This window comes from Dendropsophus ebraccatus, chromosome 6, assembly GCF_027789765.1.
Source record: "Dendropsophus ebraccatus isolate aDenEbr1 chromosome 6, aDenEbr1.pat, whole genome shotgun sequence".
Classification (NCBI taxonomy): domain Eukaryota; kingdom Metazoa; phylum Chordata; class Amphibia; order Anura; family Hylidae; genus Dendropsophus; species Dendropsophus ebraccatus.
In genome coordinates this window covers 39011338-39033739 of record NC_091459.1, presented here as the reverse complement: position 1 = coordinate 39033739, position 22402 = coordinate 39011338, and the positions used below count along the sequence as shown (strand labels likewise).

Below are 22402 nucleotides of genomic sequence, written 5' to 3'. Positions count from 1 at the left end.
TAGGCTTCATCGCTGCCTTGGGGGACATGAAACAGTAGTTAGAATGCAGAACCACCAAACTCCATGCAAACAAGCACAGGTGAACCCTACACTCAATCGGTAGGGGGTCCATTTGGACGGCCCCCACCAATTAAAGATGTATCACCTATCTTGTGAATAAGGGCCTAATGCTGCGTTTACAAAGACAGATTTATCTGACAGATCTTTGAAGCCAAAAGCAGGAACAGATTATAAACCGGGATCAGGTCATAAAGGAAAGACTGAGATCTATCCTCTTTTCAAAACCAATCCTGGCTTTGGCTTCCAAAATCTGTCAGATAAATCTTTGTGTAAACGCACCCTTACTTGGAGAAAACCCCTTAAGCAGTGGCGACACTAAACAAACAAAATACACGATTTAAGCAGTTTTATTGAAGCATTTAGGTCTGAGGTACAGATATTTTCAGTACAGTTCAATTAACCAAAATCTAACAATGCAGAGAAAACAAACCATTTTGCCTCATTTCATTGAACTAGAGAACCTAAAAATGCAATTAACTCTCCCATTGTTTTCACACAGGTCATCCAAATATATTACTATGAACTTATTGTAAGGTATTTTATAGGCATAATTTAGACATAAGAGGTAGTCTACAGTTGACCAACATAACCTGTTCCTCCCAAACATTCAGGAATAATTGCCAATAGGCAACCATTCAAGTACCCAATACAGCAACGCCTTATATAAAATCTAAAAAAGATAAAGGCTTTTCGAAGATCAGGTTATATTCAAACAAAAGTGGACAGCCACTATTTCAAAGATTGGTCCTCAAAAAATTGAGCACCAATTGTAAAAACAGGTGCTCAAACATGATTCAAGCAAGGAAATGTTAGTGCTTCTTGAATGAAGCTTTATGTTTACAGATGCATAAAGCAGACTTTCCCTTTTGCAAAGATTTGCCGCCTGATGTTTAATAGTCTAATAATTGCTCCCCAGCATCTGGTGACACTTGATACTCTTCTTTGGAAAAACACCAAGCAAATGATTTTATGCAGTTTCCGCTCAGGACCCCCACCCCCCAAAGTTGTGATGCCCGCACACCAGCTGATTCCGTACACAAGTGATCTAATGGGACAGCATTTATGGTAGTATACAACTATAAATATGCTGGAATTTTTCCCTGGGGCCAAATCCCATGTCCCACATACTAATATACCGGAAAACAGTTGTACCAAGCATGGCTCATTTAAAACATTTCCATCTTCTTTCTAACCAGGAAATGCAAGGTTTGGTGCCTGTGTCCTGTTGGTACATACCTGGGGAAAGACCCCATCACACCCATTCATGTGCTGGCAGGGATCTTACCCAGTATGCATGGTCATTGGTATGTATTGTGATGGATAACCTGTGGCTTAGCAGAGGACACCAGAGATTCTCCAGAGCAGCACTGTTCATACACTTTGTGGAAGAGCTCCTTAAACGGACTAAAAAGGTCCAACTGGTCATAAGATACAGAGGATCAACTATCAGAATGAGACAAATCTCTGCAAAAACAGGAATTACACTCTAAAGAACATGAATGTCCCAAATGATTTCAAACCTAGCATCATTTAACACTGTAAAAAGTGTTTTTTTTGTATAAATATGTTAGGTACAATGAAGCAACATATCCAGAAAAGGATACATAAAGACAACATAATGCCAACAGTTGTTGATTCAGAGCAACTGCTAACCAAACTGTAGTCTGCACTGTATACCATGATGACCACTGGTATGACAGGTACAGTCCCACATTCTCACCAACTCTCCATGTTGTAACTTACGTATGGTAAACCACCTACACACATCTATACAAGGGAGAGCAAATGAGGTCACAGCACTGTTAAATACAGAACAGTAGTCACATGCATAATGATGTTACAGGGTTACAAGAGGGAATAGGTAATGATTTAGTTTGAGGTGAGATCATTGAGGTGAGATATTGTTAACGTACAATCAGAAATGACTTTTACAAAGGGAGATGCGCGCTAATACTGGCAAAATGTCAGTACGCTTAGACTACAGGAGCATCAAGTCCTCTGCAACCAATGCTAATATACAGTATACATCAAGTCAGAATCTGAACGGGGAAATGTAACAGAATGTTTTAAAAAGGTCCCAAATAAAGCAGAAAAAAAGGTCAATTACTGACTAACCAGAAATAAAGCAGGCTTTTTTAAACTATGCACAGTATAAATTTTATTTGTGAAAAACAAATTCCATATAGCCAGAAAAATATGGTCCAGTGATGAAACGGCACACATGTAATCCTGTCGTTCACAAAATCTTGTGATGGCCCTACAACTCGAGCTAGTGTGGACGAAAACCTTGTCTGTGTGGAATTTTTGGTGATACCTGTAGAAAAACTGTGCTGTGGGTTGACCTAGGTGCATTTTTACAAGTATTATAGAATCTAGTACTTAATGTGTTTAACTTTTCTACATGCACTTCAATTTCACAGCAAGAGTGGCATTGAATATCTACACACAGGAGAGAGCATTCATGCAAGTTATCTAACTCCTTGATATAATAATGGATACAATTCAAACTCATACTGGGATTATATTCAGGGCTTCCTTTAACTAGAAGGTGATGGTAGTGGAAACCACAGGCCCTGGCGACATTAGCTAGCAAGCACCCACCACCTCTTTCATTTGATTTCTTTTTGCGTTTTTTTCTCATTTTTCCTAATCAACTCTGCTGCGCTTGGATCTTTGCAAAACTGGTGAAAACAAAATTATAATCGTTGAACTGAGCGAATTGGCGATCAAGTCGCTTGAAGCCTTCAGTCTTCTGAGCACAAGTGAATGCTGTGCGACACTTGGAACTCTTAAAAATAAAAACAATTGTTAGAAAACATCAGATCTTGAAACAGAACTTAGTGTCAATGTTATTTCACAAAACTTTTAAAAGGGAACCTGTCACCCCCCCCGTGCCGGGGTGACAGGCTCCCAACCCCCCGTTAGAGCCCCCTATACTCACCTAATCCCGCTTCTGGATCCGGTCGGGTGACGGAGATCTCAGCCGCTGCAGCCCGGCGCGCGCGCTGAGAGATGAGTCCAACGCTCATAGAGAATGACAGAGCGCTGGACTCTCCTGTCATTCTCTATGGGTGTTGGACTCATTTCTCTGCGCGCGAGCCGGGCTGCAGCGGCTGAGATCTCAGTCACCCGACCGGATCCAGAAGCGGGACCCGGCGGGATTAGGTGAGTATAGGGGGCTCTAACGGGGGGTCGGGAGCCTGTCACCCCGGCACAGGGGGTGACAGGTTCCCTTTAAATGTCACAAACATGTCAAAATTTTTGCGTGGTACGGGACTGAGCACTAATCGGAAGATAGAGCCGGGAGAAGACCACACTAAGCATGGTCCTCTCCCGACTCTGTCACGTGAACAGTAATGGAGCCTGACTGATAATGTGAAAGCCAGGAGAGGCCCGCTTAGCTCTCCCAGTTGGTACAGGTCTAAACACTCAAGACTAAGTGACACTTTAAGGTCACTCATTCATATGCCTGAGCTACTGTATTTCTCTGAATCTTTAAGCAAAAACAGTACACACAATATCCTTATTCTAGGATAGATAAACACAACTGGAGCATGGCTGAAATTAGATGCAGCCCTAGGGAGCTGCAGGGAATCCATGGATACAGAGTATGGCCTATGGCTATATTCATGTTTTCCAGGCAGCCAGAGGGCTGTATCCAATGGTAACCAAATGCTGAACAACATGACTTGTATCATAACCAGTATCTACAAAAAGACAACTTTACCTGATTAACAAAGAGGGTGGTCACAAATTTCCTTGGCTTAAAAACATCCACAACTTTACTAATGAGGTCATCATAAGTAGTTTGTGATACATTAGTTTCAAAGCTAACATAGGAAAACTCTGGCTCTGGAGTGATGTGAATGGTCCAGTAAGTTCCCTATAAATAAACAAAGTTAACAGTCACTCACAAGGTAAACATAAAAGGTTTAATAAATGTATAATAAAAGATACTCACATCTGATTTCATCCCATTCATTGAATAACCACAAGGACTGAACATTGTAGCATCAATGACAGAACCTGGTATCAGGTCACGAATTCCACTCATCTAAAAATGATAAAGAAAACTAAAAATAAGCCAATAATACACTGTTAAACTTCTCCAGTAAAATAAAAACAGAGGTTACAGAGAATCATTTATGAAAAATGTCTAGAAAAAAAAAATGTTGTACTTGATAAGGCCCACTGCCTGCATAATTATAATGGAAGTGTATGGAACTTGCAGCAATTCTGTATCCCGGATGTTCCATAAGCTCCCTTTATAACATACACCGCTGGTATTAGCAGCTTATAGCATTAAAGGAGCAAAGTGCATGCTTCAAATGCATGATTTATAGGCTTATGACTTAGAGCAGGTCTACTCCTAAGAGGCAGTGAGCATCATTAATAACCCACCAACATTGTGATTGATAGACTTCAATAACTCAAGGATACAATAGAAAACCTGGTCTGGTGCCAACATCAAAATACACTCTTTAATGAATGGGTGCCGCCCTCAAGCATGTATGTGCAACAAACCAAGACCCAAGACAGTCCAACATAAGATTCCATTGGAAGAAAAGATGCGGCACTCACTATTATATTGTGTGTAGAAGTGTTTATTCAAGTCAGTCTGGACATAGTGTATAGCAGGGAGGAGAGAGCTCAACAGGTGCATCAAGTCCAGCTCTCCCCTCTGCAATGTCCTTTGTCTGAACGGACTTAAAATGCTTCTGCAGGCAATATGTTGAGTGCCGCATCTTTTCTATTGGACTATTTCTAGAAGTCTTTGTGTACAAAGAAAAGTCATTTAGAATGTGTGGGAATGGTCAGGATTTACTTTAAAGCAGTACTTACTAAGTAAAAGCAAACTATTCAAGTCTCTATAAAACAGAGCACAGATTTTGCTGTAAGTTGCACAGTAAGTTACTGTCAATGTGCCCGTTTTATAGCAATCTGCAAAGCAGTAATGCATAAAATACAATTATATTTTAAATACTTTAACGTACACGAGTGACATCATTTGCAGTAACACCATCTTTCATGTAGAACTGGTCCATGATATCTGGGTCAAGCTCACTCATTAAAATTTCCAGTGTCTGATCTGGCTGGTTGATGACAAATCCATCTGGAACATCCAGAGTATACAAGTACCTAATATTGGAAGGAAAAAAAAGCTAAATTCTCTCAGACACCAAGTTATGACGCAGTTCACAAGCTCTTCTAAACAGCAGCTTAAAGTTTATCTTTTTTTTACAAATTGAGCTCACTTTTAAGTTCTACATAGCAATTGTGCTATTCGTTTGTAAATAACTTGCACACTGATGCATCAAAAGACATGACACAGACAAGTTATTCTTTATGGTTACATACTTACCAGCAATCAGAATTCATGCGTCCCATGCAATAAGCTGCACCATCTGAAAAGATACAAGGAAAAATTTCAAATACTGCATTTTGGTCTAGTCACTAACAGCCCTATTTTAAGGTCAATAGCATCACAATAAAGCTATCACCCCTAATCAGGTGCCCCTGGTCAGATAATTCAGTCAACCTGTGAAGGGTTACTAATGTTTTGCATTAAGTACTTTAAAGCGTAGCTGTCATTTTTTTTTATTGCAGAAATCAGTAGTATAAGCGATTTTAAGAAACTCTGTAATAGGTTTTATCAGCCAAAAAAGCCTCCTTCTGTACTCAAGAAGCAATCTCCCAGCCTCCCCCCCTGACTTCTTATCTGTGCATTATCAGGCAAACACGTCTTCATTACAGAGAAGCCAGTGAAGACTGGTTCTGCTCTCTCCATTGTAAGCCTATGAAGGGGGAAGGGGCTGAGGGAGATGAGGGAGCAGGAAGAGGTGACATGAAGGTCAGCTGTTTGTAGACTCTCTGGGCAGCTAAAACGCAGGATTCTGGGGTCAGAAAGGTCAGTGCTTATCTATGAGCTTACTGAGAGAAGATTGCAGGGTGTTGTGCTTTGCAGGACTGCTCCGTGCTCAGTCACTCCTAACAGCCCCTCCCCTCTCCATAGCCACATAATGGAGACAGAAATCCTGCAGCGAGGGGGTAGGCTGGGAGATTGCTTTTTCAGTCCAGAAGGAAACTCTTTTGGTTTATAAAACCTATTACAGAGTTTCTTAAAATCGCTTGTACTATTGATATTTAATTTTTTTTTTTTTAAAATGGCCCTGAAATGACAGTTACGCTTTAAGTGTTCCCTTAACATGTAGGCATAAGTTTGAGAAGCCATTATACGGTTGAGACTTTTGAATGAGTCTCCACAGACAGTTTTTTCATATTTATATTTATCATGGGACAATGAACCTAGGATTTCACTGTGTTGAGCACTTACGAGCAGCCTACAGTGTCTTTTAGCTGGTCTCCCTGAGATAAGTGATCATTTTACCGTGATTATGGTCTGGTCACAGATTATTTTTTAAAGCAGAGGTTTTAAACTCGGGCCCTCCAGCTGTTGAAAAACTAAAATTCCCATCTTTCCTGGACAGCCAAAGCTTTAGCTTTGGCTGTCCAAGCATGATGGGAACTGTAGCTTTGTAACAGCTGGAGGGCCTGAGTTTGACACCTGTGTTTCTAAAGGAAACGGAAACTAACAGTACTGATATTATGTTTTTAATCAGCCTATTTTACAAGCATTGCGTAGGTACCTTTACTTCTGATGTGGCAAGTTAGCAAAAACCTAATCACCGGGGGCAACGTCAGAGGCCAAAAAGAGCCACTGAAGGACTGGTCCCAGAGCAAGGCGGGTGGGGACCAACCTTTGAACTGTCGCCTGAAAGCAAACATTTTTTGCTAACTTGCCGCAACAGATCTCAAAAAAAAAAAAAAAAAAAAAAAAGGTACCTGCACAATGCTTGTAAAAAAGGCTACTGGAAACTGACAGCACGGATATATGCATATCCACGCTGTTTGTTTCCCCTTAAAGTGACACTGTCACCCCCTTTGTTCATTTTGACATCTCTACACAGGTGTAAAGGGTAAATTTAGTGTTTTTCATACCTTATTTCATATCATATGTCATGGTGCTTGTTCAAGTAAAAAGTGTCCTTTTATCATCTGCAGATTGTATTAAGTGGGCGTGGCCTCGCGGCACTAGCGCCACATAACCCCGCCCACAACGGCACAATTGGCCCCGCCCCCTCGCCGGCCATTGGAACAGGCTGGCCGAAAGGTCTAGACTCCACCCCCTTTACGTTGGACAACCAATGGGCGTCAAGGGGGCGGGGCCAACCGTGCCGTTGTGGGCGGGGTTATGTGGCGCTAGTGCCGCGAGACCACGCCCACTTAATACAATCTGCAGTTGATAAAAGGACACTTTTTACTTGAACAAGCACCATGACGTATGATATGAAATAAGATATGAAAACTGCTAAATTTACCCTTTACACCTGTGTAGAGATGTCAGAATGCACTAAGGGGGTGACAGTGTCACTTTAAGATACTTTCACTAATAGGGACAAATGTCATTGTGTCTACTTTAAAGAGAATGTACCACCAGGTACATCCTCTTTAAGCTGAACCCATGGGTCGAACGGCGTAGTCACAGGGAAGCCATTGCCGCAGTCCGTTTTTCGGACTGCGGCCCGGTTCCCCATGCACGGCACCGTTCTATGCACCGGAACTGGCCGATGCTCAAGCACTGGAGGCCGGGTCGCCCCCAATAGGGAGGAATTCACTCCCCTGTATGACGCGGCTCCATTCATTCTAACGGACCTGCGCCATACAGGGGAGGGAATTCCCTCCCACTGGGGGCGGCCAGGCCTACCTCCAGTGCTTGAGCAACGGGCGGTTCCAGTGGATAGAACGGTGTCATGCACGGGAAACGGGCCGCGGTCCGAACGGACCGCGGCAACGGCTTTCCCGTGACCGCGCCGTTCAATCCGTGGGTTTAGCTTAAAGAGGATGTACCTGGTGGTACATCCTCTAAGGTTGGCAGACAGACAAGTGGCACATATTAACAGCTTTAGAAGAGAAAAGCAAGGGGAAAAAAATGCATACTTGGAAAAATTTCATTCAAGAATTCAACTTCTTCCTGGAAATTTCTGTGTGGGTATTCCTGATGGTCTGGTTTCATAAAATTTTTTCGTGAATAAAAGAAGTTCTGCAAAAGAAGTCTTAGATTAGAAGACATTCCAAACAATACAGGATAAAATTTGCTGGATAAAAGGTTGTAGTAACTTTCTTATGTCCACAGTTGTGCTGTGGTTGCTTTAGGCAATAAACTAGTTTGCTAGGTAAGACTCCTTTATATGGGGCAGTAGCAATGTTAAAAGAGAATCTCATTTTGACTCAGCCACATGATACACATTTAAAAGGAATGTATGGCCTAGATTTTCTTTGACTAACACTAAAATGTTTTTCCAAGTCAGTTTCTATTTTTAAATTGAGCTATATACTGAATTGCTAGAAGTCCCACAAACTTACACTGCAAGTCTATAGGATTTCTGGCATTTCAATATACCGCTCACTCTAGTAGTGTTCTGCTGAGCTCCCAGAAATACCAGTAGAGACTGTCCCAGGGAGGAAGGGAGGCACCAGAAAGCAGAAGGACCTCTTCTTTAAGACAACTCATTGTAACCTACAATCGGAGTCTCTGTGCTATCCCACTGATACAGAAAGTCAGAATCAGGGAGCAGAAAATTTGTGGTGTCTCCTGCCCCCCCCCCCCCCCCCCCCTCAGAAAACCCGAACCCAGATTGAGATGGCAATTAGTTACTTTTGGACATTTTAACAAATATATGTAGCTCTAAAGATCAATAATGTCTGCTTAATGCATGGTCACACCTGACAGATTTGACTTCCCTAATGACGTTAATTGGGAAAATCTGCAGGAAGCCTTCAGTGTATGAACATACCCTTAGGCTGGGTTCACACTATGTATATTTCAGTTAGTATTGTGGTCCTCATATTGCAACCAAAACCAGGAGTGGATTGAAAACACAGAAAGGCTCTGTTCACACAATGTTGAAATTGAGTGGATGGCCGCCATATAACAGTAAATTATGGCCATTTTTTCAATACAACAGCCGTTGTTTTAAAATAACAGCAAATATTTGCCATTAAATGGCGGCCATCCACTCAATTTTAACATTGTGTGAACAGATCCTTTCTGTGTTTTTAATCCACTCCTGGTTTTGGTTGCAATATGAGGACCACAATACTGACTGAAATATACGTAGTGTGAACCCAGCCTTAGGGTGCGTTTACACAGAGTTATCTGACAGATTTTGGAAGCCAAAGCCAGGAATGGATTTGAAAAATCGGATAGATCCCAGTCTTTCCTTTATGACCTGATCCCTGTTTATAGTTTGCTTGTTTTGGCTTCAAAGATCTGTCAGATAAATCTGTCTGTGTAAATGCACCATTAGGGTGCCTTTACACAGATTTATCTGAGATCTTTGAAGCCAAAGCCAGTAACAGACTATAAACAGTCTAAACACTCCTATCTTTGGCTTCAAAGGTATGTCAGATAAATCTCTGCGTAAAGGCACCCTTAGGGACCGCAGCAGATTTGAAGCTGCAAATTTGCTTTGAAACTGCACCTTCAGATCTGTGCCATCAAATCAGCTGCAAACCCTTAAAGTGTTTTTCATATCTAATAACGTAATGTCATATCACTAGGATACACTCAGTTCCACTCATGTCCGGGTTCAGTGGTGATTTAACATCTTTAATGACAAAAGGAAGTTTATGTAGCAGTTTTAGTGAAACTGTGGGAAGCAAGAACATATTGCGTAATGCATCTCACTTACCTGAATGTCATCAAACCCACAGTACTCTCTAGCGAGCTCCAACAGGGGAACCAGTGCTTGCAGTAAGAGGGTGGTACCACATGTCTTCAAAATGAAACGTCTCTTGGAGACAAACATGCTACTCTCACTGTGTGAAAAACAAAACATGAATATATTTAGAAAACAAAACTTACACTAAGACTTAAAGGGGTTGTCTGGGGAGCAGAACACTGCTAAAGCCTTTTGCTCCCTGATGCTGACACCCCCTGTCAATCAGATGTCCAGCTCCAGTAAGACACTGAGAAATAGGTGGAAGCAGTTTGCTCCATTCCCTGTGCAGCTGTGGTGCCATGGTGCTACAGTCACATTTCCTACTAAAATGAGTAAGAAAAGAGGCTGCTCAGGGAACAGAGCCAACTGCTTCTAGTATGGTGCTGCCATCAGACAGCTGATTGGGGGGTGCTTGCACCCCACTGACTATTAACAGCCTATTATGTGGCTAGGCTATAGAGTTCAATTTTTTTGGAAAGCCCCTTTGTGACCATATAAATGTTAGATTAACACACATTCCATTTGCATTACATTGGCATGTTCAGCCAATGTTGGACTAAGGGGTACAAACACTTAGTAATAAATACCACTATTAACTACTTTAATATACATCTAGGAAGGTGAACTAGGTGTAAATTAAAGTTAGTACAAGGTAGATCATAGTTAAACGCAGCACACCACATTTTTCAAAACCTATATTGCTCAAAGGGGAACTGTTGCCATAATGAAAAATAGCCTGCAGGCAGGAGGTGTAAGAACATAAAGCAGTTCTACTTATCTGCCCCCTAAGCACTACGTCACAGGATCACTGACCAAAGGGTCCGCTCAGTCAGTGACTGCAGAGGTGTCCCGCCCCTGTCACTGACTGGCTGGGCATTCCTAAACACAGATTAAGACGCTGCAGGAGCCCAGTGAGTGGTAAGACAGCGCTGCAGAGGCATGGCATCAGTCAAGTAGAGCTTTATTGTTTCCGCACCCCCCTACCTGCAGTCGATTTTTCATTTTGGCTTTCCAGACAATTTAAACCTACAGAACAGTAATGCACTCAGAACATCTGTTTTAAAGGGCTCATTTTTCATGTTCCATGAACACAGACAAGAAGCACTGTAGTGGAGTCTTTCCCTGCGTGGCATGATGTGTCATTACTCACATGTGTCATTACAATGCAGCAAATATTCAAACACTTTTCCTACTCCCGGCATGATATTGATACATGATGCTGCGCAGGGAAAGACTCCACTACAGAGTTGCCCTTCCTGTGTTTCATGGACTGTGGAATAAGTTCTCAGCCACATTCTGACTAAGAACACGTTTTGTATGTGTAACCAAGTGTCTTATGGATTCTATTATAAAGATTTTGAAAGATTTTAACCCCTAAATCTTGGACCCCTAACTACACTGTACTTCTGAGTGTCAAGCCATTTGTCCAGTGCACAGTCCTGATGGGACAAGTAGAGCTGGATCTACACCTGTTTTCCAACTTGTAAAGTAGGCTCCTAGAGTCAGAGCGAGATGCACAAACATACTTGCAGAATGCAAATGACCACATTACCATGCAGTTATGCATAATCTACACAAATATCCAGGGCAGGACAGTGTAGTTAATTTCGGCCTGCGGCACAGAATTCTTTCAGTCTGCACTGCATGTTCCCTAGTACAGCAATTCGTTTGCAAAGTCTTCCTCTGTAGGGCTGCTGTCACACACAGCAGCTTTTGGAAAACTGCCACTGGAGTTTGAACAAAAGCCAGAAGTGGATCCAGCAAAAATCAGAAGTCCTTCCTTTATATTTCTTTTGAATTTTTCAAAAACTGTAATTGTCGTTTTTAAGCAAAAACGGTGTGTGGCGGCAGCCAAACAGCTTCACGAAACAGGACATCGTATGATTTAAAGGGCATTTATGTACAGACTAGATTTTCTTTTACTCAAGAATAACTTTCTAATCTGCTTTTATTTTCTGATTGTAAGTTTTTTATTTTTTGTACATTGTTAAAGAAGACATGACGGACAGATGGAGCGGTTTGGCCGTCCTCCCGAAGACTACTTCATTGTCCCAAGATGGCGGATGGGGGTCCACACGAGTTTCGGTGAGTATAATGCACCACACTTTCGGGTCTAGCGTGGGTGGGGGGAAACATGGGGAAGGGGGCCATTCACATACATAACATACATTGCAAAGTTTTATAACTTTGTTATGTGTGCTATTTTGTGAATAATTGTTTAGCGCCCCAGCATTTAGACTTGTCCCCTTGAGCTGAATGTGAAACATTACTGAGCAAGCTTTGTGATGTTTGAACAGGTCATTTTATAGGGCGCTGCTATTGTCGTATACTGATGTCACCTGTCGCTATGATGCTGTACAGATTACTTTTTAGCAGCCTTCTCTTATCACCACAGATAGAGCAGAATGATTAGCAGAATGATTAGTTCTAGAACTAGTGGTGGGATTGTAAACTGAAAGAAGTCAGGATTTTATAATAAAAATTTAGAATACCACAAAAAGGCCTTAACATGTGCAACAAAAACCTGATTTATCAGCAAAAAATATATTGCAGATAAAAAAAAAAATGTGAGGAGTTGAGATAAACTGCTATATCATATCTGCATCTGGTGAAGTCCCACTCAAGTAAATGTTTGACATGAAATAGCAGCAGGGTTTACATTACCTGAGTACATAAGCTTCCTGCTTGTCAGTTTTTGTCACACTTATGATCAAACAATGGACATTCTCCAAAAGTTTGTCCCACTCAAACCTGAAAAAAATAAATAAATAATAATTTATATGGAATACCATAAAAAGACAGGATAGCATAACTGCAGATACAGGACAGTACAACTAAAGACATCTACCTAATGAATAATCTACTCAAGAGACATACTTACTCAATAGGGGGAACCTAACCCTCCCCACTTTCCTATGTGAGACACAGAGGTGGGCATTACCATTTAGAGCACTATATATGGGGGAAAGGCAAGTAGGGAGCTGGAAGAAAAATAAGCCTAAAATGTTTGGAAGGTTGTGTAGAGGAGTCCTGTGGCTGGAAGAAATTGTCTGGGCCAAATAGAGAAGAAATGGAGGCGTGCTGGCAGTTGGATCAATGCACTAAAGCATGGGTGGGGAACCTTTTCCATGTCGAGGGCCGGTCGGGCATTTATAAAATCATTCGAGGGCCGCATACCGTGCGCAGCAGGGTAGCGTGGGTTTGCAGCACCCGGGGCAAGGCAAAGTATTGTTCCCCTAATGCCCTTGCTATTGTAGTTAACCCTCTGTGATGCCCCTTGTACCTGATGTGAATCCTTAGTGATACCCTGTAGCCTGAGTTAACCCCCAGTCATGTCCCTGGTAGCCTAATTACCCCCCCCCCCCCCCCACACACATACCCAATGATGCCTCTGGTAGGCATCGTTAATCCCCCCAGTCATGTCCCTGCTAGCCTAGTTAATCCCCCCAGTTATGTCCCTGCTAGCCTAGTTAATACCCCCAGTCATGTCCCTGGTAGCCTAGTTAAGCCCCTCTGTGATGTCCGTGGTAGCCTAGTTAAGCCCCTCTGTGATGTCCGTGGTAGCCTAGTTAATACCCCCAGTCATGTCCCTGGTAGCCTAGTTAAGCCCCTCTGTGATGTCCGTGGTAGCCTAGTTTAGCCCCTCAGTCATGTCCCTGGTAGCCTAGTCAGCCCCCCGTCATGTCCCTGGTAGCCTAGTTAACCCCCCAGTCATGTCCCTGGTAGCCTAGTTAACCCCCCAGTCATGTCCCTGGTGGCCTTCTTAACCCCCTCAGTCATGTCCCTGGTGGCCTAGTTAACCCCCCAGTCATGTCCCTGGTGGCCTTCTTAACCCCCTCAGTCATGTCCCTGGTGGCCTTCTTAACCTCCCAGTCAGGTCCCTGGTGGCCTTCTTAACCTCCCAGTCAGGTCCCTGGTGGCCTTCTTAACCTCCCAGTCAGGTCCCTGGTGGCCTTCTTAACCCCCCAGTCAGGTCCCTGGTGGCCTTCTTAAGCCCCCAGTCAGGTCCCTGGTGGCCTTCTTAACCCCCCATCCCCCCAGTCATGTCCCTGGTGGCCTAGTTAATCCCCAGTGCCTGCCCCAAATAAAAAATAAATAAACATCCCACTCACCTTTCCTCCGCTCCCACGCTATCCAGGTCCTCTTCTCCCTTCTGTGCCGGTCTTCTCCTGCAGGCGGCGCGCGGTGAAATGACGTCATCGCGCGCGGCCCGCAGGAGTCACAAGACGTGCACCGCTCTGTTGGGGAAGGAGCCGGCACAGACACAGGAAGATGCTGTGTATGCCGGCTCCTGCCTCACCACCGCGGCGCACATGACAGGAGAGCCGCAAACCGCAGAAGACGTGTGCCGCTCTGGAGGAGAAGGAGCCGGCATACACAGCGTCCTCCTGTGTCTGGTAACTGTCACAGACACAGGAGGAAGCTGTGAATGCAAGCTCCTTCTCCTCCAGAGCAGCGCATGTCACAGGGGTGCCGCGGGCCGCATCCGGAGGTGTCAGGGGCCGGATGCGGCCCGGAGGTTCCCCACCCCTGCACTAAAGGCTACAGAACTGCCCCCCATGCACCAAATTGCCCTTATTACATATTAAGATATTTACCACTAATAGCACAGTGGGCCTTCTACATAAAGGGACTGTTGCACTGCCTGTCCCCTGCCCAATTACTAGATTCACATTTAAAGCGTAACTGTCATTTCAGGGTCATTTTTCTGAAAACATTAAATATCAACAGTACAAGTGATTTTAAGAAACTCTGTAATAGGTTTTATGTACTAAAAAAAGTTTCCTTCTGTACTGAAAAAGCAATCTCCCAGCCTCCCCCCTCACATCAAATGAAGCAGGATTTCTGTCTCCATTATGTGGCTATGGAGAGGGGAGGGGCTGTTAGGAGTGACTGAGCACGGAGCAGTCCTGCACAGCACAACACCCTGCAATCTTCTCTCAGTAAATTCATAGATAAGCACTGACCTTTCTGACACCTGAATTTAGCGCTTTAGCTGCCCAGAGAGTCTACAAACAGCTGACCTTCATGTCACCTCTTCCTGCTCCCTCATCTCCCTCAGCCCCTCCCCCCTTCATAGGCTTACAATGGAGAGAGCAGAACCCGTCTTCACTGTAATGAAGACGTGTTTGCCTGATAATGCACAGATAAGAAGTCAGGGGGGGAGGCTGGGAGATTGCTTCTTGAGTACATGAGGAGGCTTTTTTGGCTGATGAAACCTATTACAGAGTTTCTTAAAATCGCTTATACTACTGATTTCTGCAATAAAAAAAAAAAAACATGACAGTTACGCTTTAACATTAACAAAATATGAGCTCTAAATAGCAGTCATGTCTGACAGTCTGGTGTGGATTTACACAACATAATCAAAGTGTCATGTTATGCAGAAGAATATCTAACAGCACAGTCTACAGTGAGAAGGAGAATGGCGATTGCCCTGAAAAATCTACATCAAGGCCTCACTCACTAATTAAGCCACGTGATAGCAAAAACCCCACACAGAACGGTGCTTTATGCAGTACTATACTCCCCAATGAAGTGACAGATCCAGCACAGCATTGCAGCTTCTATTATAGGGCTCCCTATTCCACACCATTTAGAGTTGCCCAAAGCAGGTTCCGTTCTGGAAGGAGGCACGGTCCTTAGTCTCCAACTTCGTGGACTATAAGGTGCCCTTCTCCCTGGGTTGTTCCTCCTACATATATTATACAGTCAACCCCATGCTGCACCATTTGATCAACACTGCTAGGGCTTGCATAATGGCCCTGTGGCTGTGCCGAGTCCCTCCTCCCATAGTCCCTCTTTGTGGTTGCATAAGGTTGAAGATACCCAGCGCATGGAAGACCTCACGGCTTAGCCATACCTGGTACTACTGGGATCAATTAACAGAAACTGCTGATTTCCTTGCTCAGTAAGAGGGCCTTTTACATGGGCCGATTATAGTGCAAAATCGTTAAAATCACTAAGATTTAGGCAATTCTGGTGTAAATGATCAAACGACAAACAAATGTTCATTCATATGTCGATCGTATCTTTTGAGCTGACCTCAAAACCAATAATCGTTCCAAGTCTTTCAGTGTAAACACTCATTGTCACAGTACAGATATGACCACAATTACGATCGTATTTACAAATTTAAAACAAATTACACATGTAATTATGATCGCAGTAACGACTTTTCATAGCGATTCATCTTCTCGTCAAAACGCCTACCGTTTAAAAGGAGAGAAAAAAAAAAAAATCACTTGTTTGCTAAATGAGCGCTTAAGCAATTCATCTATGCTTGTTAAAGGACCGTATGGGCCCTATTATTGTTCTGTGTAATTTCAGACAACGATCGAAAAATCGTTTGTATGGCGTTGATTTAGATCTGAACCTAAAATTGTTAATCGTTCGCTGTAATTTCACATTCGTTCAGTAAAGTTCAAAATTTTTTCACTAATCGTTCAGTGTAATAGCACATTCTTCATTATTTTGCTGGGATCAGAAGGAGTAAACGATCATAGTAATGACCATAGTTCTGTGTAATATAGTGAACAATTTCAGGTTAACGATAAATCTTGTTTGCGACAGTTTATAGTTAGTCGCTAAAAATCGCTCAGTGTATTAGGATCCTAAGGCAGATACCCATCCCCTCCCCTGCTTTTTTTCCCTCCTTTTTCTTTTATCCTTTCTTCTCTCTTCCCCCCATGGTTAGGAATTTGATGTTTGGACATTATGCCCTTTATGGTTTTATTGCCTTCTTGGTTATTAATTGTCATACCACTCTTGTTCCAGTTGGCGCTATGATAGGCGCTGGTTGTTAACACTTGATTTGGAAAATGTAATAAAATCAGAGTTAAGATATACACGATTTATAAAGAAAAAAGTTTGACTGGTTTCTGTTCCCAAAAGCAACTTTGGGACAATCATGGAGCTTTTCTTTGTTTTTATAAATATTACGAACTGTCTGAGAATGACACCGGTAAAGGACCATCCAGGAAACCCTACATTACATACATGTTTAACCACTTGCCAACCACCCATAAACTATAAGTGTCCTGGCGGTCTAGCATGGTCTATGGACATGTGAAAGTGTGTATGGCAAGTAAATCTGCCTGCTCCAATTCACTTGCTGACACTCAAGACATGTGGGGGCAATGAGACATTTCATTTACCTGTCTGTGCTTCCAGAATGTAGAAAAATGCTGTAATTCTTTGGTACAAAGACTACAGTGCCATTCATGCTTTTCGTGATTACATCTTTCGTGCATGGAGTGTCGGAACTCCCGGCATCATGACGCTAGGAGCGTCAAAATCTTCAGGCTACTGCACTTACAGGCCGTGAATGTGTACAACTTGTATGCACAGTGCAGGAACAAAACTTGGGAGCTGGGCCCACTGCTGGATGCCAGCTGTCAATCAAGAATAGGGATGGGAGGGGAAGAGAAGGTGTTACAGCCCTCAGCAGTTTGGAAAGTTAATTACAGAGGACAGACTATTATATCTCCCCGGGTCTTAATTTTCCTAGATGGAGACCAGTCTTCAGCATAAATCATCCACATGAAAAACCAGTGTTTCTCGTACAAAAAGAATATATGCCAGTGCTTCTCAAACTGAGGCGGGCCTCACCCCCCTAGTTGTTGGTGAGGCCCAGCTGAGGAGCCAGTTTTCACAAGACAACTATGATCTGCACAGTCCTTTTGCGGTTTGCAAAAATCTCCATTTTAGCAACATTATTAATTTATTTTGTACTTGCTTTATTAATATATAGAGCTTGGGAGATGGGTGAAAGGTAGCCCTAGTATTTTCAGCTTTTAAATGGACTTTCACCACAGATGGTGAGGCCCATGCACCCTCTTGGTCAGTCTGGTGAGGCCCAGGCATTGCCTAGATCTGTTGGGTGAGGCTCCAGTAGAAAAAGATTGAGAAGTGCTGATATATGCAATGCTTTTAGGCAAACTCTGCACTTATTGTTCCTTTCTTTTTACAGCTACTAAGCTTCGGACTCAAAACCCATTCACTCTCATAAAGTATTCACTTTAACGGTTAATGTATCTTAGAAGTCAGAAAGCATTACACAAGGTCAGAAACTGCTAATGCATAACAATTCTGCAAGGCTTGGATGATTTGAATGCATGCACATATTTATCTCTCAGGGACAGACATTAGGCGGCAGATAGACCACTGCAGGAAAAAAAAAAAAAAAATTAGTAGCCAGGATCTCCACAGCCAACAATTGGTTAGTGTAACCATTCCCTAGTTGGAGTTTATGGATCATAAGCTAACATACATTGGACAACTACAACTGGGGCCGTTTCACACAAGAGAAATAAAGGCAGGTGTTTGCACCTGTGTTATAGCTAAATGCCTGAACCCAATGACCTGAATTAACAGCGTTGTAGCTTTCCAAAATAGTTGTGTGAAACTAGCCTAAAGCTAGTGTTCATGTCGCTGACTGGTCTGGCTGTTTACACTACAGATTTTGTGTCTGTAGTATTAGGCAATGGGAATCCCCATGTTTTCTTAAGGTCCTATTACATGGAGCGATAATCATTTAAAAATTGTCTATAACTAAAAATTAGCGTTTATCTGCCTGTGTAATGGTGCGTTTACATAGAGCGATTATCTTTCGAATTCACGCGATAATGGTTGCATTTGAGCGATAAATCGGCTTGTGTTAACACATCGAACGATCAAGCTGTGAGCGAGAAATCGTTCATTTTGATCTTTCAACATGTTCTCAAATAGTCATTGGTCGTTCGCTAAGCTCGCTTCGTGTAAAGTCTTTCACCGATTCACCCTGTGTGTGAGATGGGCTTAAGCGATCTTAAAACGATCGCAACAATTTTTTTTACAAACGATGTATCATTCTGTCTAAACGCTGATTGTTATAAAAAACACATTGTTAATTCGAAAGTTGATCGTTCGATTGGGCGAATTATCGCTCCATGTAAACGCAGCATTATACCTAGCAATCAAAGAGCAAAAAATAGTTAGTGGTTTTCAATATTTTGAAAAATTGTTGGTAGTTTGCCAATTGTTCGCAAATCTGTTCATCCAATACGTTGTTTGCATATAAAAGATGCCTGTCCAAGCTGCCCAAGGAAAAGATGCCGCTGCACATTAATTGTAAAATTTTATTCCAACTCAATCCTGGCATACATTTTATACTATTGTGTATAACAATCACTACCCAGCATGCCTTCTGTCCTGTGTGGTCTCACAATGGCATTCTTCAGACGGAGCACGGCTGCTCAATTATATACTCAAATATCAGCTTAGGAGCTGAAGTATCCATGTACAGAAGATTAGTAGTGTATGTACTGGACACATGCTAGAAATTTAAGCATTCGACAGGATATCTAGTATCTGTTTTAATACAAAGTATTTCCCGATGGTCACCAACTAGACCATTTAGGTGGGGAATGGTATTGATGGGGTGTGTAATGGTTAAACCCCCACAATTCTGTCCATAAATTGAAAGGATTAAAGCCAATTTCACACATACCATATCACAGCCGATGTCACACCAAGTTCCACAAAGAAATCCGTGCAATACTCCGTACTGTTAGCCACGGCTCCAAACCCCCGCTAGAGCCCCTCATACTTACTTGATCCCGCCGGGTCCTGCTGCTTCGGCCAGTTCTTCTTGCAGCAGAATGAAAATCCACTGCGAGAATATAGATTCATAGGAAATGACAGGGCAGAGCATCACAGCAGATTTTGCTGCGTGAAATCCACTGATGCAGTATGTGTGAAACTGGCCTTAAAAATATCCTATCTCAAAATGTCCATCTCAAGAGTTGGTGGTGACATACTCCATTTTGCTGCCTTTATCTTCTTGCGTATAGGCAGTAGAGTAATTACAACTACTAAGCAGACAAACTAGAAGAATTGATTCCTACCAGGACTGGGCACTTGGGGTGCTGTAAAAATACTATGGTTACCATGCAGGGCTTAAGTCCTGGAACAAATCTGACCACGAGTAGTATCTGCATGGAGTTTGTATGTCCTGCACTCCAAGAACTACTCCAGAATTAATATGTTAATCAGGATCTGTCCCTTTTCACACTGGGGCTCACAGTGCTGCAGAATGTTGACATTACATTTCTTAGGAAATCAGGGAAAACATAAGTCAAGTGTGAACAACACACAATAATGCTCATGCCTATTTTGCACATTGAGGGTGCGTTCACACCTACAGGATCTGCAGCAGATTTGATGGTGCAGATTTGATTCTGTGTTCAGTTATTTAAATGAAATCTGCTGCAGATCTGCAGCAGAAAATCAGCTGCAGATCCTGTAGGTGTGAACGCACCATAAAACAGGATCCACAGGGGACATTTCAATGGACTAAGTAAAAAAAAAAAAAAAACTACAAGTGTTTTTGCATGGACTAACATGGGAATAAGTAATAAATCTACAAGAGTAGTGTAAGAAGTAATCTACAAAACAGTAATAGATGAATATACTTTATTGAATGTATCCTCTAGAAGTGACGGCTGGAGTGTGTAGAATCAAAATTTAATATTTTAATGAAATTAATACATAGATGCAATATTCAACGACATCATTTGTACTTGGAGAGGATCCAATTGTCAGTGATACATAAAAACCTACATAATACAACCCTCTTTTTGATGGTGTGGTATAACACGTGATGAAAAGTTGCTGATGGGGGGCTGGAGAGTGTCTGTCTGTGGTAAGAGCAGCAGTATCTGCTCCAGCACATTCCATAGATTACCTAGCCCCCAGCTGATTGGCTGCAGCAGCTTTACCATGGTGAAGGGGCGGGGCCTCAGTCACTCACTCACGTGTATCTGCAGCAGACTCCGTGACTCACGCCTCTCAGGCTCTATCACATGCTGCATGTTACAGGTTTCTGCAAACTAATAAATTCATATAAAACCCTACGAGGCGCATTTACAACTGCAATCCTTAGTCACCACCGCCACACGCTCTTGTGTAAGCAGTGTGACCTTTTTACCCCAATTTTTATGGTTTTTTACCAGTTTCCAGTTCTGGACATGTAAAAGGCCACAATGCCTCATGGGGCAGCTACAATAAATAGATAGACTCAAATATAAGCTAATGGCCACCTCCCAGGGACTATGGTTACTCTAATACTTGAGCACTGGAGGATCAATGGCCACATGACATGGACTGTGTGCCCCTCAGCAACGCCATCCTGATATACACCACTATCACATGTCATTCATCAGAGTGGCGCACAGGATCGATAGACTGCAGAGGTAATAGATCTCCTCAATGCGACAACCCGCACAGGATGAGCTCATCGCCTCATGGAGAAACGACCGGCACACGGGCTCACCCCCTCACAGAGACACGGGCTCACTACCTCATAGAAGTGCGGGCTCCATGTCAGGGGCACACGGGCTCACCCCCTCACAGTGACACGGGCGCACTACCTCAAATAAGTGGGGTCTCCGTGTCACCGGCACACGGGATAACTACCTCATAGAAGCGAGCGACACAGGGCTAACCCCCCTCAGAGGAGCGGGCGCCATGTCACCGGCTCACCACCACAGGAGGGGGCTCCATGTCACCGGCACACGGGTTCACCCCCTCATAGAGCAGCGGGCTCCATGTCACCGGCACACGGGCTCACCTCATTGTGCCGCCCCTTATATGGGCAATGTGTGAGGGGAGCCATTTGGCAACGTGTGCAGAAGCCGCACATGCTGAGCCCGGGAGCCCCACCCTCCTCACAGGCGCCTCACCTCATCACCCACAGGAGAGGGAAGGGCACCGGGTGCTGCCACTCGTACCCGGGGGCAGACAGGTGCCATATGGTGGACATGTCTCTCTACACTGCGCACAATGAATGAATATGGCGGTGAGGCGGTTCTTTCGTCACCCCCTACGCCTCATAACCGCCGCGCACACGTTATTACACAGAACGGCCGCTCCGCTACCTGACATGAGCAAGGCAGAAACAAAATGGCAGGTCGGCTCTTCTCCCTCCCAGTGTCGGCCAGCAGGGCTGTCAGCATCCCCTCCCCCATTAGGCAGGCAGCACATGGGCATCCCGATAAGAGAATAAGCCGTGCCGGTGTCCCCTTCCCCCGCTCACCTTGGGATGTCCCGCAGGTCTCCGGATCCTTTGCTCTCATCCTGCTGGCTGAACCAGACCTCCAGCAGCTTCTCCGTGCCCTCAAAGAAGTGCGCGCCGCTCTCCTCCATCTCCCCCCGGCAGCCGGAGACCCACCAACAACGCAGAAAATAACGAGAAACGGAAAATAGAAAGCTGCTTCTAGATCTTTCCTCCGACGTCCGACTAGTTTTTTTCTTATTTCGGTAAAAACGGTTAAGTATTAAATTATTCTAGAATATTCGTTACTTAGTGTTTCGCTTATTCCTTGGCGTTCGGAAGGTTCTATGGTGCGTTAAGCTTTGTAGTAGATGTCGGGTGTTGCTGTATGTGATGGATATAGTGTGTTTCTCCGGTACAGTCTCTTATTTCCCGTTATGTCGATTCCCCTGTTACAGAGAACGCGGTTGAGCGAGCGCTAGCTAATATCGCCGGCCATACTGTGTAAAGCGACGAGGAGCTGGAG

At 43.5% G+C, this 22402-nt stretch overlaps 1 protein-coding gene across 1 annotated transcript; it reads right to left on the bottom strand.

Moving 5' to 3' along the window:
• Positions 1-391: 391 nt before the first annotated feature.
• On the bottom strand, positions 392-22402 carry AMD1 (adenosylmethionine decarboxylase 1). The gene is made up of 9 exons (XM_069974844.1): positions 21919-22402; positions 12507-12593; positions 9813-9939; positions 8059-8161; positions 5423-5465; positions 5055-5199; positions 4022-4114; positions 3788-3943; positions 392-2848 (listed from the first exon to the last, which is right to left on the bottom strand). Exons 1-9 carry the CDS (start codon positions 22026-22028, stop codon positions 2711-2713), a joined length of 1002 nt encoding a protein of 333 aa, XP_069830945.1. The 5' UTR covers positions 22029-22402; the 3' UTR covers positions 392-2710.

Coding starts and splice junctions, on each gene's coding strand:
- AMD1 (XM_069974844.1), bottom strand. CDS start 22,028: ATGGAGGAGAGCGGCGCGCACTTCTTTGAGGGCACGGAGAAGCTGCTG. Junction 9,940..12,506: donor CAGGAAGCTTATGTACTCAG/GTAATGTAAACC, acceptor TTTTTCACACAG/TGAGAGTAGCATGTTTGTCT. Junction 2,849..3,787: donor CCACCCTCTTTGTTAATCAG/GTAAAGTTGTCT, acceptor TTTATTTTTAAG/AGTTCCAAGTGTCGCACAGC.